Source organism: Hemiscyllium ocellatum, chromosome 13 (genome assembly GCF_020745735.1).
Source record: "Hemiscyllium ocellatum isolate sHemOce1 chromosome 13, sHemOce1.pat.X.cur, whole genome shotgun sequence".
NCBI lineage: Eukaryota > Metazoa > Chordata > Chondrichthyes > Orectolobiformes > Hemiscylliidae > Hemiscyllium > Hemiscyllium ocellatum.
The window spans coordinates 44,796,256-44,820,866 of NC_083413.1; the positions used below are offsets into that span (position 1 = coordinate 44,796,256).

At 41.7% G+C, this 24,611-nt stretch overlaps 1 protein-coding gene and 1 long non-coding RNA gene across 2 annotated transcripts in view; one reads left to right on the top strand and one right to left on the bottom strand.

Annotated features, from left to right (window-relative positions):
- Nucleotides 1-4,117, top strand: part of LOC132821881 (uncharacterized) — a 44,472-nt gene extending 40,355 nt beyond the window's left edge. The window contains exon 3 of the long non-coding RNA XR_009645364.1: nucleotides 3,879-4,117. This is a non-coding gene — a long non-coding RNA (uncharacterized LOC132821881). The remainder of the gene's footprint in view (nucleotides 1-3,878) is intronic.
- Nucleotides 4,118-9,696: 5,579 nt separating this feature from the next.
- pde6d (phosphodiesterase 6D, cGMP-specific, rod, delta) overlaps nucleotides 9,697-24,611 on the bottom strand; it is a 64,521-nt gene continuing 49,606 nt past the window's right edge. The window contains exon 5 of the mRNA XM_060834798.1: nucleotides 9,697-10,656. Within this exon, the coding sequence (XP_060690781.1) occupies nucleotides 10,575-10,656 (82 nt within the window). The 3' untranslated portion in view covers nucleotides 9,697-10,574. The remainder of the gene's footprint in view (nucleotides 10,657-24,611) is intronic.

A 24,611-nucleotide genomic window follows, 5' to 3' on the forward strand; every position in this document is an offset into this window, starting at 1 on the left:
GCGATGGAGGTGGGATAGGTGGAAGGAGGTCAAGGTGAGGGTGATAGGCCGGAGTGGGGTGGGGGCGGAGAGGTCAGGAAGAGGATAGCAGGTTAGGAGGGCGGTGCTGAGTTGAGGGAACCGACTGAGACAAGGTGGGGGGAGGGGAAATTAGGAAACTGGAGAAATCTGAATTCATACCTTGTGGTTGGAGGGTTCCCAGGCGGAAGATGAGGCGCTCCTCCTCCAGCTGTCGCGTTGTTATGTTCTGCCGGTGGAGGAGTCCAAGGACCTGCATGTCCTCGGTGGAGTGGGAGGGAGAGTTAAAGTGTTGAGCCACGGGGTGATTGGGTTGGTTGGTCCGGGCGGCCCGGAGGTGTTCTCTGAAGCGTTCCACAAGTAAGCGGCCTGTCTCCCCAATATAGAGGAGGCCACATCGGGTGCAGCGGATGCAATAGATGGTGTGTGGAGGTACAGGTGAACTTGTGGCGGAAGTTCACCTGTAATCCTTCCATATCCGCCACAAGTTCACCTGTAATCCTTCCATATCCGCCACAAGTTCACCTGTAATCCTTCCATATCCGCCACAAGTTCACCTGTACCTCCACACACATCATCTATTGCATCCGCTGCACCCGATGTGGCCTCCTCTATATTGGGGAGACAGGCCGCTTACTTGCGGAACGCTTCAGAGAACACCTCCGGGCCGCCCGGACCAACCAACCCAATCACCCCGTGGCTCAACACTTTAACTCTCCCTCCCACTCCACCGAGGACATGCAGGTCCTTGGACTCCTCCACCGGCAGAACATAACAACGCGACGGCTGGAGGAGAAGCGCCTCATCTTCTGCCTGGGAACCCTCCAACCACAAGGTATGAATTCAGATTTCTCCAGTTTCCTAATTTCCCCTCCCCCCACCTTGTCTCAGTCGGTTCCCTCAACTCAGCACCGCCCTCCTAACCTGCAATCCTCTTCCTGACCTCTCCGCCCCCACCCCACTCCGGCCTATCACCCTCACCTTGACCTCCTTCCACCTATCCCACCTCCATCGCCCCTCCCCCAAGTCCCTCCTCCCTACCTTTTATCTTAGCCTGCTTGGCACACTCTCCTCATTCCTGATGAAGGGCTTATGCTCGAAACGTCGAATTCTCTATTCCTGAGATGCTGCCTGGCCTGCTGTGCTTTGACCAGCAACACATTTGCAGCTGTGATCTCCAGCATCTGCAGACCTCACTTTTTACTAAAAAAAACACAACACCACCACTCACCTAGCAAAGGCTCCCCTCAGTCCAAAGCGTTCTAGGACCACCAAACCTGGGATCAATCTTTGCTGGCATACTTTCACTATGTTCAGTACCCTCCTGATATTGTTGGAAGAGCTCCAGCCCTTGATAAAATCTGTCTGATCTTCTTTTATAATATTGGGCTTTTCCAATCTCAGGTCCAGCATCTTTGACAGAATTTTAAAGTCCACATTCAACAATGAAATTGGTCTGTGTGAAGCACATTCTTCAGGGCCTTTCCCCTTCTTTAAAATGACAGAGTTATTAACCTTTCTAAGAGAGGGTGGGAGACAATCCTGAGTATATGAATGACTGTACATCCCCAGAAGTGGCTCCGCCAACACACAAATGAATTTCTTATAAAACTCACTCAGGAATCCATCTGGCCCTGGTGCTTTGCCACCCTGGAGATGCTTTATTGCTGCCTGCACCTCTTGTATCATTACAGGTGCATTTAACAGAGTGGCCTGTTCGACATTTATACTGGGGAGGTCCAGGTTCTCAAAAAAGGACTGAATTCTCACTGCACTGTCTTAGCAGCCCTTTGATCGGTATAACTCTACAAAGTATTCTCAAAATCTAGCACTGATCCTCTTCAACTCATGGGTAACTGTGTTGGTCCTCTTTCTGATAGATGAAATGGATTGTGAAGCACAATAGCCAGTTAAGTCAAATATCTACCTGGCTTATCTCCAAATTCAAGTAACCTTTATTTAGCAAAAGAGATTTTTTTTGCCACCTGTATGTGCACTGAGTCAAAAGCAGCCTGGAGAGCCGTGACCTACTGCAGCTTGACCACTGAAGGCCTATTATAATGTTTCTTCAGCTAACTTCAGCCAGGCCTCCAGCATCTGTTGCTGCTCACCCCTCTACCTCCTTCTAGTTGTTGAACATGAAATGACCAAGCCTCATAAGTATGCTTTAGTGATCTCCCAAAGTACCAATGGATTACTGGCTGTATGCAAATTGATATCCCAGAAGACCCTGAACTCTTGTAATGTACTCAGCAAATTTGCTATCACTTAACGGGAATGGGTCCATGTGCCAGTGCTGTACATCTATTCCATCACCCATCTAAATACACTGGCGCATGGTCCGAGATAGTTATATTTCCAATTTTGCAAGCCAATTTCTGTCCAAACAGACCGACGGCATAAAGAACATGTCAATTTGCATGTAGCACTTGTGTGGGTTGGAATAGAAAGTAAAGTCTTTTCCATTAGGGTAGAGATACCCCCACACATCCATCAATCCCAACTCTTCATACAAGTCCACCAACTGCCCAGGCTGCATGGGTGTGCCTGCTAGGCCCTTGGCATCTTGTCTTCGCCAGGATCCATTAGGTGGTTAAAATCTCCTATGATCATACAGTGCACCCCAAGATTAATTAATTTAGTAACTGCATCAATGAGAAATTTAAGAAGGTGTGCTGGGGGATAATAAACATTCAGGATGCCATTCTCTTCTCCTTGTATTAGAGATTTTAAAATGTTGGACCGTCCATGATCATCCTTAATTTGCTCAGTTACCTGGAATGGGAGGCTCCTTCTTACCAGTATAGCCACTCCTCTTCTTTTAGAGCTAAAGGAGGAGAAGAACACCCTATCATAAAACCCCTGCTGCAGTTTCAGATATTCCTGATCAGTTAAATGTGTCTCCTGCAGCAGGGCGATGTCAGCCCTTTCCTTCTTAAGGCTTGAAAGTACCTTCTTTCTTTTAAATGGTGGAGTGGTTCCCTTTTACATTCCAGGTGCACCATCTAAACAGATCACATGGCCGTCCAGGGCAGCCTGTGGTTTCCCACAGGGAGGAAGCTTATCTGAGGTGCAGCGAATGAAAAAAGCATTAACTCCTTTGAAAAATATATATAACTAAAAAACTAACCACTGCATTTAACTTAAACAAATATCCAAATGAACCCAAATTCACATGAGATCTCCCACCTTGCCCATAGGGGACAATGCTCTCAATCCTTGCAACCATCCTGACTCGTTCCAGCTGAGGCTGTGACCCAGTTCCAGGCAATTCGCAGACAAAGAAAACATGTTATTTACATTCCTGAGGGTTAACAATGGACACCTACCCTCCCCCCTCCACACCTCTTCTCCATACATCTAAACCACAGATAAAGCCACCCCCAATCCAGAAAAGAACAACAAAAAAAACCCTCAGATAATAACCAACCAACCAAATTGTTAAATAAATCAGGTTTTACACCAAGGCAGTACAGAATCTGTGAGTCAGATAACCACAAAAAAGGGCAGAGAAAATTTAAAAAATGACACCATTGTCCATAACGGTGCCCCTTACCCCACGACCCCTGACCCGAGTTCTTTATTTCAAACAGTTCACAAAGTCCTTTACCATTTCTGCCGATTTGCAATTATAGACCATTCCTCTGTAAGCGAAATGCACTACCACCGGGTACCTCAAGGAACATTGAATATTTAGGTCTCTTAATTTCCTCTTAACTTCATCAAATGCCTTTCTCCTCTTAATTATGGTTCCAGAGAAGTCTTGAAAGAACATTATTCTTGAGCCTTTGTATGTTAAAGCCTGTGGATCCCATCTCAGTTTTCTGGCTGTTTCAGTCATTAATGGTTTTTCTTTATAGTGCTGGAGTCGCACTAGGACCGAGCGGGGACACGGATCTGACCTGGACCTGCATGTTGCAATCTGGTGGGCCCGCTCCACACTCACCACAGCCAACTCTATCTTCAGGCCCAGGAACTTTGGAAGCCACTTCTCCAGGAATCCAATGTGATCCTTGCCTTCCTCGTGTTCTGGGAGATCCAGGAGCCTTAAGTTTTCCTTTTAGTTTCAGGTTGTCCACTTGTTCTTGAAGGACCCAAAACCAGCTTTCCAACGTTCGGATCCGTCCTCCTGCGTTCACCGCTGCAGTCTCCGATGCTGTGGTCCTCTGCTTGACTACTTCCACTCATCGGTTCAGTGTTTGGATCTCCTGCTCATGCTTCTTCACATTGGAGGTAGGTTATTCTGGATTGGAGGTGGTTATATCTGTGGTTAAGGTGTATGGAGAAGAACAGCAAAAACTAAAACCCTCAGATAATAACCAACCGACCAAAATGTTAAATAAATCAGGTTTTACACCAGGGCAGTAGAGAACCTGTAAGACAGATAACCACAAAAAGGGAGAGAAAAAAAAGGGCAGAGAAAATAAAGAAAAACTACACAATTGTCCATAATGCTGTCCCTTCTCCCCGCACCCTCCCACCCCAGTTCTTTATTTCAAAGAGTTCACAAAGTCCTTTGCCTTTTCTGCCAAATCAAAATTATAGACCATCGCTCCGTAAGGCAAACACAACACTGCCATGGCAGCATGGCAGAGATCAGCACCAGCGCTGTCTCGACTTTTTTCTCAGAGTTTAGCAAACTCCGAGAGTAAACACTGCTGCTCCGTTGAATCCAACGGAGCCACCACAGGAGTTTGAGCAATGGTTCTAACATAGTAGGGGAGTGCCCTACCTGCTGTACTCCTTTCGCCCCTTTTCCTTTATTCAATTTATTCTGGTCTTAGAGCTTTCAAATTACAGTTTTAGAAGCTCTAGATATTCAATGACTCTATATTATCAAATTTTCTCCTGGAGGTGGTTAGCAAGGGGTGGGTAAAGCAAGGTCCACCTTGCTGGGGTATGGCACAGACCCCAACACAGCAGACCTCTCAGATCGTCGCCCATCTTGGATCTCCATGGTATATGTTTTAAGCTGTAAAATATAATAGTTATTTATAATTCACACAAAAAAAGCTAAAACCTTTTAAATGCATTTTTTTATTAATCAATTTTAAGTTCACTACTAAATTTTACCTACTGAAACCAAGATTAATTCCTCCTCAATAGTAACTTGACATTGCACAGGAATCTGCACCCACACCTCCTCCCTCACCTCTATCCAAGGCCCTAAAGGAGCTTTCCACGTCCATCAAAGTTTTACCTGCACATCCACTAATATCATTTATTATATCCGTTGCTCCCGATGTAGTCTCCTCCTTGGAGAGACTGGACCCCTCCTAGCAGAGTGCTTTAGGGAACATCTCCGGGACACCTGCACCAATCAACCACATCGCCCCGTGACCCAACATTTCAACTCCCCCTCCCACTCTGCCGAGGACATGGAGGCCCTGGGCCTCCTTCACCGCCGCTCCCTCACCACCCGCGCCTGGAGGAAGAACGCCTCATCTTCTGCCTCGGAACACTTCAACCCCAGGGCATCAATGTGGACTTCAACAGTTTCCTCATTTTCCCCTTCCCCCACCTCACCCTAGTTCCAAACTTCCAGCTCAGCACTGTCCCCATGACTTGTCCCACCTGCCTATCTCCTTTTCCACCTATCCACTCCACCCTCTCCTCCCTGACCTATCACCTTCATCCTCTCCCCCACTCACCTATTGTACTCTATGCTACTTTCTCCCCACTCCCACCCTCCCCTAGCTTATCTCTCCACGCTTAAGGCTCTCTGCCTTTATTCCTGATGAAGGGCTTTTGCCTGAAACGTCGATTTTGCTGCTCCTTGGATGCTGCCTGAACTGCTGTGCTCTTCCAGCACCACTAATCCAGAAACTTAATGGCAATGTCTAGTCTAGTTTCTGTATCACGTTTGTAGTTCAATTCTAGAGCCCCCTGCTGACTTGTTGAAGTATTACAGGTACCTTATGGAATTAACGAAATGAAGGTTCAGATTAAACATACCCTCTTCGATTAGGAGCACTAAAACAATAGCACTGAGACTGTCATATATGTCTCTGTACATGTTAAGTTCTTCCTTCAAAACAACAAAAACAAACATTTACAATAGATTTACAATGGCTAAATCAAATTTCATTTTTATTGTATAGCATTCTGGCAATTTACTGATGTTTTATGAATTGAATTCTGCATATTGGTTCAGTTTTTTATGAAAACTATACATTAATAGCCTTAATTATTATACACTTTGTTACCTGCTGCATTTGATTACTTTTATTACGTTTGGATGTTTATAACCTGATGACTTAGTCCATATATAAATTTCTTGATGCGGATCACACCATAATTCAGCCTTTAGGTTTGAAGGATATTTCTTGAATAAAATATAATTATTGTTATTATTAATATAGACTGTTTATAAAGTTATGGTGGTGATGACATTGTTACCATCTCTCTAACTGTGGGACTTTTAGTTGTTAAATTAGTATTGCACTTATCAAAGGGGAGATTGCCCAGTGGTATTATTGCTAGACTGTTTATACAGAGATGGAATTTCTGAGTATTCCATTAAGTTGGGGTGCAATATTTGGTACAGGTCCCAAACATGCACATATGTAGAGTCAGTTACCTGCATTAAAGATGGTGCAGATAAAACAAAAGATGTGATGAAGTCCAATCAGTGCATCTGCTCCCTTCACCACTGAAGCTGCAGTTATCTCGCAGAACGCTTCATTTGGCCACTGGGACATTGACGCCAATTCCAACAGATACTCAGTTATCCCAATGTTTGAAAACCCTCTTCATATGATTCACCAACTGAATCCAGACATGTGTCAGCTGAATCTGTACAGCTCTGTTGTTGGACATACACACTTTGACAACACTGTGATTATCCATCTTAAATGATGGATTTTGCCGTACAGACCAGACTATTCGTTCATTGGAACACATTCACACCTCGGCCCTCTCCAACCCCCAGTACACCAATGCCTTCTTGTTGCACGTTTTCATGCTCCAACTCCACTTTGTTTCTTTGCAAACCCCACTACTGTTTGATTATTACATTTCACCTTTGCTACCAGCCCAGATATGTAAAGGAGACTACACCACTAGTCCCAGACAGCATAGACTGAAACAGTGGCCCAGGTAAGTGCAATGTCTCATGTGAGTTTACATGGCGTCAAAGGATGGTGACTGACCTTTGTGCCCCTCAAGGGTAAGTGCTACCATCATCTCTCTGTTACCTCATGTTTATTGGTCCATCATGCACTCTAATTCTGCCACTGCACATATCCATCACCAAGCTCTAGGACTATTGTTCTCATTATTGCAAATATCCAGTTCATTCATTGGTTCTCACTCACCTAATCCTCCTAAACTCCTAACCCTTGTTGTCTTCTGCATTTCTTACTCACTCACCTGAACTTCTCTTCTCCTGCATCACCACTGACTACTCTTTTATCCATCTTCATCATCTCTCAGTATCGTGTTTTATCACATCTCCTCATACCAGACTGAAATCGTATGAGTCCCTTGATCAACTGTATCCAGACCCCGATCGACTGTAGTCCTCCTTGACCATAATGAGATCTGGTTCCTTTTGACTTTCTGACATGGTCATTCAATTGAAGCAAATGTAATGTATTTGCCACATGGGCTACTGACATAACCTTTGATGGAACACAGTGCCACTGGACAATATGCCCATTCCATTGGCTGATCAATCCTGTGAACTGTGACATAATGCCACTTCTACATAAGCACTAAGAAGCAATGAAAGTCACAGAGGCTACTAAACCCGCAAGGAGAGTGAGTGCTAACAAACAAAGTTAAGACCCATGATAAATGGGTGCATGAGAAACACTTGTGTCTCTATGCGCAAAGTGACTTGATACCAGTTTGTAAGTTGTAGATGTCCCTGAGTTCTAAAATGAAATCCTGAAGGGCTGCAATGGTCCAAGAGCAGACATGATGATGTAGTGAGGCTGCTGGTCTGGCAATGCTGACTTACTTGGGGAAAGGGTGGAGGAGTATAGTGTCCATGGAGCAGACTGGGACATTGTGATAGAGAAAGATTTAGATGAAGACCCAGAGAAACAAGCAGCAAACCACTCTGACATTCATTTGCGAATTGGCACCTTCTAGTTTCTCACAGAAAGAGAACTGGAAGCTATATAGAAGTGAGGGGAGTTTGGATATTACAATATAATATAAGGAAATAGGTAACTGTTGCCCATTACAGAGAGTCTGAAATTGGTAAATAAACCTCCGGAGGGAAAAAAAATCAATTTTTTTCCTTGTTAAGATTCTGATTTCAATTTCCCCATATCTTCCCACATTTCTTACCAATATCCATGCCTTCAAGGGAATTTTTCAAAGTAGTTGATCAAATTGTACTCAATGACTGGTAATTTCTGACATAATTAAATAACCAGAGAATCAAACAGTAAAATGAGCAATTATAATTAATCCTCAAATTAACCATCTATCAGTAACTTAAGTTAATTAGACATATGGATTTTGTGAAATAAAATCCAAACTCTGCTGTACAGCACAACATGTCATTTTGGATTTATGATCAACACAATTTACAGCACAAACATGCACAGGAAGCTTGTTTGTAAATATAATAGACAATAGGTGCAGGAGTAGGCCATTCTACCTTTCGAGCCTGCACCACCATTCAATATGATCATGGCTGATCATCCTTAATCAGTATCCTGTTCCTGCCTTATCTCCATTACCCTTGATTCCACTATCCTTGAGAGCTCTATCCAACTCATTCTAAAATGAATCCAGAGACTGGGCCTCCACTGCCCTCCGGGGCAAAGCATTCCACACAGCCACCACTCTCTGGGTGAATGAATGATGAGCACCACTTGTTCACTTATGACTACAAAATGTAGGCAAAATATTCAGTTCAGACCACTGACCTCCATTGATGACCTGCTTTTTCACTTCAATATGGCTTTCACACAAAACATGAGAGGGATGTAAATTGAAAGACATTCATAGGACCATTCGTAAATCTGTTTGGCATCAGGACATCAAAATGAAGTGCAGCAATATGTCAACCATCAGTTGCAATAGTCTCAACCACTCAACATAAGGAATAATAATTATACTGTATTTGCTAAAAATGGCACAAGACTGTGAGAAAATATTTTTTCTAGCCAGATAGCTCTGGCAAGAAGATTGCAAAGTCCTTGGAAAACTTTAATTTACTATTCACAGGTCGGACAACCTGTGAACAAAAGTGTGTTCACAGCCAACCTAACGCCAGTCAAGTAGTGCCCATTCTATGATTCAGTGATCAAAATCATAAACAAAAAATATTTTTAAAGAGAATGCAACAATTAAATATATCTAACCACGTTCTGAAGTACGTGGCGGTATGATGGGAAGGATAAGAGAGGAGAAGAAAGTGTGTCAGAGGAATGCCTGGACCATTGTACCATCAATTTAGAATATACTGCATTAAAATTTCTAATTTCTGTCACCAAAGGGCTTGCATTATAAGTGCTAATATCAGTCATGATGCTGGACAGAGGTTAGGTATTCCTGAAAGTAGGGGAAAATGCAGCTAGATTGACTTCTAAGGATTGAGAGGACAAATGAAGGAAGACACATTCAGGCAAAAGATTTTGAATAGGACAGTTACACTGCAGCTAATAATTTTCTGGTGAGAGTCACATTTATGCAAATAAATTTCAAAATTTTACTATGTTTTGTGTCCCCACTTAAAGTTTACTATTGCATGCTAAAACACATGGAAAATAAAGGAAAAAAGTGGGTCAGTTACTTACGGGATGCAGTGGTTGTTGTCAACCAATGTGCTGCCAGATGAGTGACTTCTTCCATCTTTCACTAACATACTGAACATATTTTGCGTTGAGTCTCCAATTGCATAGAAACATTTATGCTGTTTACAATCCTATAGTTTTTTTTAAAAACGAGATTCTTTACTTAGAATGCTTACTTAAGGATAACTCATTTAATACTGGACCTTAAAAAATTGTAGCCAAAACATGCTATAAAATGATACTGCACAATTATGTACAGTATTAATTAACTAAATTTGACTTTAAAATACAGAAGCAACAGCTTTTATTTCTTTAAGACTGCAATCTTGCTCAGTCCTATCATTTACTTAATTATGGATTATAACCTTATGTAACATACTAGGAGTATTTTACACTTTGTTACAACTGAAGAATGTGTCACAAATTACAGTAGTCAATAAAAAAACTAAATAATTAACATAGACAGAATTCTAAAGTAACTTGAAGTGTAACTATGCATGGTACAAATTAAGGAAGGTAAGCAGTGTGTACAGATTTGAAGCAAAACAAATAGCATTTAAAATAATGTACAATATTGGTCTCAAGAAAGTACAGTATTAAGTGTTACTGCCCATATTTCCATCACAAAAGTTCGTTCTTTTGTAGAGTCTTGCATATTCAATCTTCTAACTCAATTCTGAAGAGTCTAATTTGCCAGGTGCCATCCAGGTACAGCTGGTCCATTGGTCACATGACGCTGAAAAGTGTCTCATCTATCTGCCATCAGCAAGACATTTCGTACCAAACAGTAGAGAATTCACTTCAGACGTAGAACAGTCTGACTTTGGAAGTACTTACAAGAAGGTCATCATCATAGAATTTTGTTTCTATGACTACATTACCACTGTTGGTAAAGAAAAAAGTGAACTTAATTAGAATGATAATATTTAGAAGTTATTTTTGTCAAAACCCTTTTAAATATTGAGGTTAAAAGAACTAAATCAATAGCTGATCTATAGGGGATTTTTATTCACACAATATATACTGTTCCCTTTCCACTCTAAAAAGTCTACTTGGTAGCATTTATTAAAATGCTTGAATTTAATACATTGTTAATGTCTCAATTCTATCTTTCATAAACAGTTTTAATTTTTTTATTCAAAATATGAGGTATAGCATTAACATACAGTAATACAGAGTGAATGCTGATTCAATCCTCCATCAAACCTTAGTTATATATCTGGCACAAAGGCTTTGAGCTTGCCTGCAGATTTTTGCCTATTACTTGGTGACAACTAATCCATACCACTCCTGATTTCAAAAAAACATGGAAGTGCCTCTAACAGTGTAATTTATTACTGCACAGGAGAATAAAACACAGAAGAATTATTTTCTGGTATCTTGAATGAAGAAATTTGCAAGGTCACCTTATCGATGGTCAGGAAGGGAACCCTTCATATGCTATTGAAATTACCTGGTCATCCTAACAAAAATATATGCCTTAATGTAACATTCATCCAGGTTAAAAGTATCATATCAAAAAGCAAAATTTGTTTAAAGTGAGAACATAAGAAACTAAAAACACAGAATTTCAGTACTCCACAAATTCCAGATATGTTCAACAGGCTCAATTTTAAAAGAACTGAGTAAGACATAAGGTTATATTTTGTGTTGTCAATATTAATCAAATTTCTGATAAGGTTATATCTTCAGTCAAATTGTGCAATAGCAACAGATGCTTAATGCAATTCCACTGCTAACCTAGTTTATCTTAGTCCTCTGCTTTCCTCTTCACAAAATGTAATGAGTATTGCAATAATCATAAGGTCTGTTCAGAATAGGATTAATCAACCAGAAATAAAAGTGACAGGTATAAACCTGGTATGTGCCTTTAACTGTCAGTGTTCCACTTAGTCATTTTAGAGCTATGTAACCAGAAAATGACCTATCCCAGTGAGCATTTCACCATTAATTCACCAATATATGAGTAGCAGTGAGACAACCACTGCTTATCAGCTGAATCCAGAAGCAACACTACCTGACTCTGCTCCTATTTTAATATATTATAATATTATTCAGACTACTCAGTCCGAAACTTTGATCTAATTTTCAGGCGGGATGATTCTTTGATTCTTTAAAGATAGGGTAAGTTATCCAAAGCTATGGTCTTTATGATAGGAATTGCAATACTCTTGGGCAGGCCACACTTATAGCACAATACCACATTTTCATAAAGCTGCTTTTTTTCATGGGAGGAATGGTAAAACAGAAATGACAGAAATGAAACTCTAATCAGAGACAATATTCATAAATACCAGATAATCAAAACAGACATTAGATCTAATACAATGGCTGATAGTCTGAAGCTGAAAATGTGTTGCTGGTTAAAGCGCAGCAGGTCAGGCAGCATCCAAGGAACAGGAAATTCGATGTTTCGGGCACAAGCCCTTCATCAGGAATGAGGAAAGTGTGTCCAGCAGGCTAAGATAAAAGGTAGGGAGGAGGGACTTGGGGGAGGGGCGATGGAGATGTGATAGGTGGAAGGAGGTCGAGTCTGTTTGAGAACGTGGCTGAAGAGCTTCTGTGCAGAGGAGATGACCTGGGGGGTGCAGTGAGAAAGAGACTCACTGAAATCCTTGTAGAGGGAGGAAGAGAGCTTCTTCAAGGAAGGATAGTCTGAAGGTCAAACTAGAGGTGGGTCAAGAGTAGAAATCCTTTCAATATAATAGTGGTCACACAAACCTTCAACTTTGCCTGGGTTGCTTGGAAGGTATTCTCAGATGGAATAATTGCATCATTGTAATTTAAATTTAAATCCGCAATGTGAAGCTGGTGTTATTAGGAATGAACTATTTGTCAACAGATGACGATTACATATACAGCTATTATGCAGTTGCAACATAATCTCAAAAAAAAGTATGCAACCCACAGCACCAACTTAATGATTTGTTTGTCTGAGGATGCTAGCCACAAAAGCCTCATTAAAATGACTCAATATGCATGATTAAAGAATGTACTAGAGCAGACATGGACTCCACCAAAGCATTTAAATAAACTGGAAGGTTAGAGTCCACCAAAGTCTTGCCAAGACAATACATACTGTAGCTTTCCTTTACTCAAGTGAAACAACATTTTACGCATCAAGGTGAAAGCTTGCAAATGAAGATATAAATTACAATGTTCTTTAGAGCAGAATCCTGATATTTTTGTTCAATTATTAGGAACTAGCTTTCTTCAGGCTTCAGGTATTTTTACTGCAGAGAAACAGGCACTGCCTCTCTTCTTTGGAGGTTTGAAGGCTTCTGACCTTATCATTCACACCCACAAGCTATGTAGCTACCTTGGAGCCAATCATACTGTTGGTGACAGGTAGAAGACATTTGTCATTGACAATTGGTCACTACTCCCCAGACGAATCAGCGATTTGTAATTGGCCAAATCTTCCTTTGTAAACATTCTTTGGCTCCAATTATCTGCAGTATCTTCACCCTCACTCCCACTTCTTGAACAAGCAGTGGTGTAAACATCACTTCAGTAGATTAAATTATCTAGTGTGGAAACAGGCCCTTCGGCCCAACAAGTCCAAACCGTCCCTCCAAATAGTAACCCACCCAAACCCATTTCCCTCTGACTAATGCACCTAACACTATGGACAATTTACCATGGCCAATTCACCAGATCTGCACATTTTTGGACTGTGGGAGGAAACCAGAGCACCCAGAGGAAATCCACGCAGACACGGTGAGAATGTGTAAACTCCACACTGTCGCCCAAGGCTGGAATCGAACCAGGGACCCTGGTGCTGTAAGGTAGCAGTGCTAACCACTGAGCCACCGTGCTGCCCTTACGTTGAGAGTTGGTGGCTTTATTTTAAAAAGTGCAGCCATGCTTTCCACAATCCTTGGTTTTAAAACTGTCCTTTCTCTATTTAATCATACAGTCATAGAGATGTACAGCATGGAAACAGACCCTTCGGTCCAATTCGTGCATGCCAACCAGATATCCCAACCCAATCTAGGTCCATCTGCCAGCACCTGGCCCATATCTCTCCAAATCCTTCCTATTCATATACCCATCCAGATGCCTTTTAAATGTTGCAATTGTACTAGCCTCCACCACTTCCTCTGGCAGCTCATTCCAGACATTTATCACTCTCTGCGCGAAAAAGTTGTACTGTAGGTCTCTTTTATATCTTTCCCCTCTCACCCTAAACCCTCTAGTTCTGGACTCCCCCAGTCCAGGGAAAAGACTTTGTCTATTTATCCTATCCATGCCCCTCATGATTTTATAAACCTCTATAAGGTCACCCCTCAGCCTCTGATGCTGAGGGAAAACAGCCCCAGCCTATTCAACCTCTCCCTATAGCTCAAATCCTCCAACTCTGGCAACATTCTTGTAAATCTTTTCTGAACCCTTTCAAGTTTCACAACATCTTTCCAATCGGATGGAGACCAGAATTGCAGCCACAATTAAAAATACAATAAAAAGAGTTAATATTTAATTCCCCACGAAGTGGAAACACTTTTTTGTGTTAGTCTTTCAGAAAAATGTAGTAATCTTAAAAAGGTCTAATCAAGTCATTTCTCAGCCAACTCTTTTCAAGAACAGACAAAGAAAGAAATTTATTCTGTTCTAGCAAGGCTACATACACTGCCAATTCTCCTGCAGCAGGCTGTGCAAGTAGACAACAGCTGTCATTCAACAACAAAAAAAAAGAAAAAACATGTGATCGGGGTTATGATCTGAAGTTGCTGAACTGAATTGGCTGGATTGAAAGGAGGCAACAGGGATCTTATCTACTGGCTAGAAGGGAAGGGCTGACTGGGATAAGCACTGACAGCAAGGCACCAGGTAGGATACAGTGATTCTGTATTCCTGAGCTTTTAACTGATGCTGGATCCTTAAATCAGGCAGAGTGGCCTTCAATAAGAGCCTCACCCCACCAAGGCCTGCATACAGCCTGCATTATTTGTCCAGTTAAGGGTCTCAACTGGTAACAGGGCAATCAAGTCAACCATAGCCTTTCCTGCCAAGGACTTAATTGATGTGGAAACTGAAAGGCAGTGGAGTTCCCATTCACTACCCTCCCAACCAACTGAATAGCTCCTGCCGCCAAATGTACCACACAGGTTGGCATTAAATTCCATTCAATGTTGAGTTTGGAAGGCAGTTAAATGGCTAATCCAAAGAGGAGAGTAATGTTGCTGAGTTTCTATTCAGATATTACCAGTCCTGCTGGGATATCCAGCATTTTGCTCATATTTAATCCATCCAGTTGTTTGGGAGGTATGGGGACAGCGGAAGTAGGACCTGTGCTTCCTTGAGGTGGACGTAGAAATGAAAATACGTTATAACAAGACACTTATGAAGAATGATGATAGAATATACTTCTGAAGTAGCATGTTAAAACAATGTTAGCAATTTGTAGAAGAGAAATAAAAAATCTGTAAAGAGTTGCCAATAAAAAAGTTGCCTTCTGATTTTAAAAGAAATCTACTTCCATTTACTTGTTTAGGTATAAATCTTGCCGTTTGCATTCATGGGAGGGAAATTTGCCATACCATTGATATTTTATTTAAAATACAGATTAACAAGTACATAAAGTGAAGCCAAGTATGTTAAGAAATGGAACAAAATCCCTAATGTTATGTAGATTGGGACAAAAAAAGTACAGAATAAACTGCAACTCTGGCCTGAGAGTAACAAGTATCACCTCAAAATGTATTGTTTTTGTATCGTTCCACAACATCTTGCTTCAAAGCAACACAAAATGAAATATATACCTACCTGCAATCAGATATATGGATGAGACAATGATGAATCAAGCAAAAATGTTGATATTTTCACTACTCATTAGTAATTGAAAAAATACGATGTACACATAGGAGCAGCATATAACTGTAATTGATTACAATATTAGATTTGTAACTTTGGCTCTGGAACAAACCAGAGACCATATTTCAACCTGCCATTAAATACTCATTTCCAGGGGTGTGTAATAACATCCCTGAACAGGTTGATTAGAAAAATAAGTTAAATAATCCTTTCATATTTCACAATGAAAACAGAGTAAACACCCCCCCTAAGTAGCAGTGACCACAATAAGCTTGAATGGTAGATGAATGAGTCGAAGATTAGTGTTTTAAACCTAAATAAGGGCAACTGTACAGGCATGTAAACTGAGCTAGTTGAAGTGAACTGGGATAATATGCTAGGGGATATGTAAATAGAGAAAAAAAAATCAGCAGACATTTATGAGTATAATTTAGAATACTCAGAATAAGAGTATTCTTACAAAACAGTCTACATCTAAAAACATTAATGAATAATCAAATCTGAAGAAAAATTGTATACTTGAAAAGATGAGCAACAGATCAGTTGATTGGTCAAATTATAAAGCACAGTAAAGAGTGACTAATTTATATTAAAAAATACCGATGCTGGAAATCAGGAAAAAAAAAATCAGAAATTTTAGAGACACTCAGCAGGTCAGGCAGCAGAGTTAGTGTTTTGGGTCCAGTGACCCTGTTGAGTCCTAATGACTGATCAATCTTTTAGAGGAGGAGGTTAAGCTGGTTATGAATGTAGAAATAGACGGCAAATGTTTAAAAAGTAGAGGGCAATGGGTAGCATGGTGGCACAGTGGTTAGCACTATTGCCTCACAGTGCCAGGGATCCAGGTTCAACTCCAACCATTGGTGACTTTCTGTGTGGAGTTTGCATGATCTCACTGTGTGTTTACGCTAGATACTCTGGTTTCCTCCTCCCACAGTCCAAAGATGTGCAAGGTTAGGTGGATGGACCATGCTAAATTACACCATAATATCCAGGGCTAGGTAGGCTAGGTGGATTAGCCATGCTTAATGCGGGGCTGCTGGAATAGGGTCTGGGTGGGATAGTCTTCGGAGGGTTGTTGCAGACTCAACGGACCAAATGGGCTCTATCTGCACTGTAGAATTCCATGATTAAAAGTGAGTGTTGTCTCCTTAGGAGTGAGAATTGGGAGTTAACAGTAGGGAAACATAAGGAAGTGACCGATGAAATGAACAAATATTTTTACTTCTGTCCTCCCTACAGATAATATGAAAGCATCCCAGTAATAACTATAAATCAGGAGGTGGAAATGGGGATACAAACGTAAAAACTAGGGGCAGGACTTAGCGGTTTAACTCCTCCAGTCTGTTCCGCCATTTGATATGACCATAGTTGATCTCAACTCTGCCTCAACCGCACTTTTCTGCCCATTTCCATAACCCATCAACCCTTTACTAATTAAAAATCTATCTGTTCTGAGGAAGAGTCAGTCAACCCGAAATGTTAACTCTGATTTATTTCCACAGATGCTGCCAGACCTGCTGAGTTTTTCCAGCAATTTGTGTTTTTGTTTTTGATTTACAGCATTTGCAGTTGTTTCAGTTTTAAAAAATCTACCTTCCACTTAAATTTAATCAATGTCCCAACATCCATGACATTCTGGGGCACTGAATTTTCCAGATTCAAGATCCTTTGAGGAGAAATTTCTCAATTATGTTTTAAATCTGCTATCCTTCCTCCTAAAACTATGACTTCTTGTTCTAGATTGCTCCACATAAAGAAACATCCTTTCTACATCTGCTCTGTCAATCCCCTTTAGTATCATAAATAATTCAATAAGAACTCTTCTCATTCTTCTAAAGTCCAAGGAGAAAACTTGATGAATTACAATCACTTTGGAAGCAGAACTGTGCAAACTGATGCAGCTTAGGGCTGTCAAATCCCCACATCCTAATGGACTTCATCCTATTATCTTAAAGGGGGGGGGCTAATGAGGTGGATAATGTGTTAGTGTTAATTTTCCAGCATTCACTAGATTCTGGAAAGATTCCATTGGACTGGGAATTAGATATTACAACTCCTCCATTTAAGAAATGAGGCAAAAAACAAAAACTATAGGTCAGTTTACTTGATGTCTGTGATCACAAAGATTTTAGAATCTATTGTAAAGGAGGTTATAGCATAGAGCTTAAGAAAACTTCGGGGGGGGGATAAATTGAGAAGAGTCGACATGGATTTGTGAAAGGAAAATGTTTAACCAATTTATTAGAGTTCTTTGAAAGAATAATATGAATATACTGTTACTTGGAATTTCCAGAAGGCATTTGATAAGGTTCCTTATAAAAGATTATTGAACAAAGTAGGAGGTAGTGTGTAGAGGTAAAATATTAGCATGGACAGAAGATTGGCTGAATGGCTGGCAGAAAACAGACAGTATACATAAATGGATTTTATTTTCTATCAATCTTAAAAAAAAAATGAGTGGAGTCCTGCAGAGCTTTGTGTGCGCACCTTAATTTTTTCCACTTTATAACAATGGCAGAGATGAAGGGAGTAAAGGCACGGCAGTCAACTCTGCAGGCGACACAAAGATAAGGCAGAGAAATTGTTACGAAAGGATACAAGGAGGATGTAGACACACTTGACAGGTTGAATGAGTTGGAAAAAATATCTGGCAGCTGGAGATAATGTGGGAAAATGTTAGTGTGAGATAACAGCAAATAATTAAGGCTACTGGAATGCTAATAATGATTTCATTTGATGTAACAGCACTCTTCACATCTATAGACATTGGCCTAGCCAAGGATACCATTGCTACATCATTAAATGAAGTGGTTACACCTGATGACACGAGCAGCATCAACAACAACAGCACATTAAAACTACTGTACCTATGCCTCACAATTCACTTTACATTCAAGTATACAGTTAAATCAACGACATACCAATAGGGTTCCCAATATCAGGACTGTAATGCAACACTTAGAATGGACATCCCTCCCCACATCCAACCCGGTATGTAGATGACACTTTTTGTCATCATTAAATGTACATAACTGGAAGAAACGCACCACCACGTCAGTAACATCTTCACAGGAATAAAGTTCATTGAAGAAGAGGAAAACAACAGCAGGCTCTCCTTCCTGGACGAATTAGTGGAACACACACCTACCAGAGAACTCCAGACTAGCACGTACAGGAGGAAGACCTATACTGATCAGATACTGAATTATAACAGCAACCACTCCAGCATCTACAAACGGAGCTGTGTTAGGACATTATTTAAACGGGCAAGAACACACTGCAGCAACTCAGAATTCCAGAAGGCAGAACAGAACCAATTATTTAAAGGAATTAAACAAAACAGGTAGCCCAAGAGCACGATCCTCCAGCATTTAAAGGACAAGCCCAAAGAAAATATTATACGACTGGACACGATAGCGACCACAGCATATATCAAAGGCATACCCAACTACTCAGACCCTGGGAATCTTAGTGGCCTACAAACCAGTAAACACCTTGTACCAGCTCCTCACAAAGGGTGAAGATCCAACACCAACATCCAACAAGACAAACAAGATTCCCTGCAAAGACTTTGAAAAATACTACATAGGACAAAGAGGAAGAAAACTGACCATACGCATGCACAAACACCAGCTAGTCACTGCTAGGCACGACCAGTACTTTCTCATTTCTAATCACACAGACAACAAAGGACACAAATTCAACTTGATAATTCCAATGCAGCCTTGGCTGGTCTCCTACATTCTAGCTTCTGTAAACTTGATGTCATTCAAATCTTTACAGCCCAAGTTTACTCACACAAAGTTCTGTTCACTTACCTCCACTAGCTGTGGGTGAGTAACACCTCAATTATATAATGTACATCTTTGTTTCAAATACCTTATGGCTTCACTTCTCATCTCCGTATTCTCCACTAGCCCCACAAGTCTCAAATATCTGCACTGAATTAATTTTGCCAACTGGAGCACCCCTGATTTTAATTACCCCATTAAATGCTTACCTTGCCTTAATCTAGACCCTCAGTTCTGGAATTTGCTCCAAATGATCTCTCCTTCTCTTTCCTCATTTAAGGGACTCTCTAAAACCTACTTCAACTATCTAACTGAAGTGCCTTGGCCATTTTATTATGCTAAAGGTGTTACATAAATACATGGAAAAAGACATGATAAATCGATATTCAAATGAAAATGAGCTAATTTTAATGTGCTGAGAAACAGAAATGCGTAAATGCCTGAAGTGGAAAGAATTGCAGGGAGACAGTATAACCAAAAAACCAACACACAGGCAAAAAAGACAATTGGCCTCTTTCTCTGCTGTATCATTTCATGAACAGCAGCTAATGAACTCAGTAAAAAAGACTGATTATAGTTACCTCAGAATAAAAAAAACAAAGAAATTTTACAGCCCAGTAACAGGCCCTTCGGCCCTCCAAGCCTGAGCCGATCCAAATGAACTATCTAAACCTGTCGCCCAATTTCTAAGCATCTGTATCCCTCTGTTCCCCACCTACTCATGCATCTGGACAGATGCATGTTAAATGGACCTAATGTGCCTGTCTCTACTACCTCTGCTGGCAACGTGTTCCAGGCACCTACCACCCTCTGTGTAAACTACTTGCCACATGTATCCGCCTTAAACTTTTCACCTCTCACCTTGAAAGCGTGACCTCTCATTATTGCATCCTTCACCCTGGGAAAAAGCTTATCTCTATCTACCCTATCTATAGTCTTCATGATTTTGTAGACCTCAATTAGTTTCCCCCTCAATCTCCATTTTTCTAATGAAAATAAATCTAACCTACTCAGCCTCTCTTCATAACTAGCACCTTCCGTACCAGGCAACATCCTCGTCAACCTTCTCTGCACCCTCTCCGCAACATCCACATCCTTTTGGTCATGATTAGATTAGATTCCCTACAGTGTGGAAACAGGCCCTTCGGCCCAACAAGTCCACACCAACCCACCGAACAATAGCTCACCCCATCCCATTTTCCTCTGACCAATGCACTTAACACTACGGGAATTTAGCATGGCAATTCACCTGACCTGCACATCTTTGGACTGTGGGTGGAAATCGGAGTACCTGGAGGAAACCCACGCAGACACGGGGAGAATGTGCAAACTCCACACAGACAGTTGCCCGAGGTTGGAATCGAAGCTGGGACCCTGGTACTGTGAGGCAGCAGTGCTAACCACTGAGCCACCACGCCGCCCAGAATGTGGCGACCAGAACTGTACACAGTATTCTAATTGCGGTCGAACCAACGTTGTGAACAATTTTAACATGACCTGCCAGCTCTTATATTCAATATCCTGTCCGATGAAGGCAAGCATACCATATACCTTCCTGACCACTCTGTCCATCTGTGCAGCAACCTTCAGGGTACAATGGACCTGCACTCCCAGATCTCTCTGCTCATCAACTTTTCCCAAAATTCTTCCGTTGACTGTATAATTCACTATAGAATTAGACTTCCCAAAATGTACCACCTCACATTTGTCTGGATTGAACTCTATCTGCCACTTCTCCGCCCAACTCTCCAGACTATCTATATTCTCCTGTATTCTTTGACAGTCCCCTATGCTTTCTGCTACTCCACCAATCTTGGTATGATCAGCAAGTTTGCAGATGACACGAAGTTCATACCTGATCATACCTCTTCCAGATCATTTATGTATATCACAAACAACAGCGGCCCCAATACTGATCCCTGTGGAACACCACTGGTCACCTTTCTCCATTTCGAGAAACTCCCTTCAACTATTACGCTCTGGATCCTGTTGCTCAACCAGTTCTTTATCCATCTAGCTAGAACATCCTGCACACCATGTGACTTCACTTTCTCTATTAGTTTACCATGGGGAACCTTGTCAAACACCTTACTAAAGTTCTTGTATGACATCTACAGCCTTCCTTCATCCATCAACTTTGTCACTTCCTCAAAGAACTTTAAGTTGGTAAGGCACGATCTCCCCCACACAAAACCATGTTGCCTATCACTGGTAAGGACATTCTTTTCTAAATATAAATAGATCCCATCCCTCAGTATGTTCTCTAGCAACTTTCCCATCACTGCTTCAGACTCACTGGTCTGTAGTTACTCGGAATATCCCTACTACCCTCCTTGTACAGGGGACAATATGAGCAACCCTCCAGTCCTCCGGCACTTCACCTGTGTTGAAGGATGCCACAAAGATATCTGCCAGGGCCCCAGATATTTCCTCTCTCACCTCCCTCAGCAACCTGGGATAGATCCCATCCGATCCTGGGGATTTGCCCACCTTAATAACCTCTAGCCTACCCAAAACATCTTCCCTACTGATGTCAACATGATCCAGACTACTCAAACCTCTATCTCTAATCTCAACATGCATCTTGTCCCTCTCCTCGGTGAACACTGATGCAAAGTAATCATTCAGAATCTCACCCATTCTCTCAGGTTCAACACACAGCCTTCCTTCATTATCCTTTAGTGGACCAATCCTTTCTCTAGTTACCCGCTTATTTCTTCTATAAGTATGAAAGGCTTTGGGATTCTCTTTAATTCTGCTTGCTAAAGCTATTTCATGACCCCTTTTAGCCGCTTGATTCCTCGTTTAAGACTGGTCCTACTCTTCCAATATTCCTCCAGGGCCTATTTTGTTCTTAGATGCCTGGACCTTATATACACTTCCCTTTTCCTCTTGGTTAGTTGTATGATTTCTCCTGTCATCCACAGTTCACGAATCTTGCCTTTCCTATCATTTGCCTTCAATGGAACATGCCTATCCTGCACCATCTTTAACCTATCTTTGAAAGCCTCCCACATCTCAAATGTGGACTTCCCTTCAAATAGCTGTGCCCAATCCACATTTCCCAGCTCCTGTCTAATTTTGATATAATTAGCTTTGGCCCAGTTTAGAACTCTTCCCTCAGGACCACTCTCCTCTTTGTCTTGAGTAGTCTAAATCTTATAGAATTGTAGTCACTGTTCACAAAGAAATCCCCCACTGCAACTTCTACCACCTGGCCTGGCTCATTCCTCAACACCAGGTCCAATATGGCCCCTTTTCTTGTCAGACTATTGACATACTGCTCTAGAAAACTCTCCTGGACGCTTCTTACAAATTCTAACTTATCCAGACCTCTGACACTAAGTGTATCTGCCAATGTTGGGAAAATTAAAATCTTCCATCACTACTACCCTATTGCCTCTACATCTTTCCTTAATCTGTTTACCTATTTATTCTTCTGTTGTGGTTCTGTTTGCCAAGCTGGGAATTTGTGTTGCAGACGTTTCGTCCCCTGTCTAGGTGACATCCTCAGTGTTTGGGAGCCTCCTGTGAAGCGCTTCGGTGATGTTTTCTCCGGCATTTATAGTGGTTTGTCTCTGCCGCTTCCGGTTGTCAGTTCCAGCTGTCCGTTGCAGTGGTCGGTATATTGGGTACAGATCGATGTGTTTGTTGATTGAATCTGTGGATGAGTGCCATGCCTCTAGGAATTCCCTAGCTGTTCCCTGTTTGGCTTGTCCTATAATAGTAGTGTTGTCCCAGTCAAACTCATGTTGCTTGTCATCTGCCTGTGTGGCTACTAAGGATAGCTGGTCGTGTCGTTTCATGGCTAGTTGGTGTTCATGGATGCGGATCGTTAGCTGTCTTCCTGTTTGTCCTATGTAGTGTTTTGTGCAGTCCTTGCATGGGATTTTGTACACTACATTGACAACCAATGTCGTGTACAAAATTCCATGCAAGGACTGCACAAAACACTACATAGGACAAACAGGAAGATAGCTAACGATCCGCATCCATGAACACCAACTAGCCACGAAACGACACGACCAGCTATCCTTAGTAGCCACACAAGCAGATGACAAGCAACATGAGTTCGACTGGGACAACACTACAATTATAGGACAAGCCAAACAGAGAACAGCCAGGGAATTCCTAGAGGCATGGCACTCATCCACAGATTCAATCAATAAGCACATCGAACTGGATCCAATATACCGACCACTGCAGCGGACAGCTGGAACTGACAACCGGAAGCGGCAGAGACAAACCACTATAAATGCCGGAGGAAACATCACAGAAGCGCTTCACAGGAGGCTCCCAAACACTGAGGATGTCACCTAGACAGGGGACAAAACGTCTGCAACACAAATTCCCAGCTTGGTGAACAGAACCACAGCAACGAGCACCCGAGCTACAAATCTTCTCACAAACTATTTATTCTTCTACCTCACGCTCACTGTTGGGAGGCCTGTAATACAGCCCCAACAATGTAACTGCACCCTTATTTCTCAGCTCCACCCACAATGCCTCACTACTCAAGCTCTCCATAGTGTCCTCCTTTAACACAGCTGTGATAGCATCCTGAGCAGAAATGCAACTCTACCCTCCATCCCGACCCCCGCTTCCAACCCCCCACCCCCTTACTTCTCTCCATGTCCTGTCTGAAGCATCTATATCCTGGAACAATTAATTACCAATCACGCCCTTCCTTCAACCAAGTCTCTGTGATTGTAATAACATCATACTCCCAGGCACCAATCCACGCCCTAAGTTCATCTGCCTGACCCACTGTACTCCTTGCATTAAAGTAGATGCACTTCAGGCCACCAGTTCTTTTGCATTCATTTGCTCTCTGTCTACTCTTCCCCATATTAATGCTATCTTCATGATTCTTACAGTTTCCAGTTTCCACCTCGCTGTCTACTTCTCTTCTGGTTCCCTGTCCCCTGCCACATTAGTTTAAAACCTCCCCAACAGCAGTAGCAAAAACTCCCCCAAGGACATTAGCTCAGTCTGGTTCAGATGTAGACTGTCCATTTTGTAATTGCCCCACCTTCCCCAGAACCAATCCCAATGTCCAACAAATCTGAACCCCTCTCTCCTAAACCATTCCTCAAGCTATGTGTTCATCCTGCCCATTTTTTCATTTCTACGCTGGCCAGTACATGGCACTGGTAATAATCCTGAGATCACTACCTTTGAGGTCCTCCTTTTTAACTTCTCTCCTTGCTCCCTGAATTCTGCTTTCAGA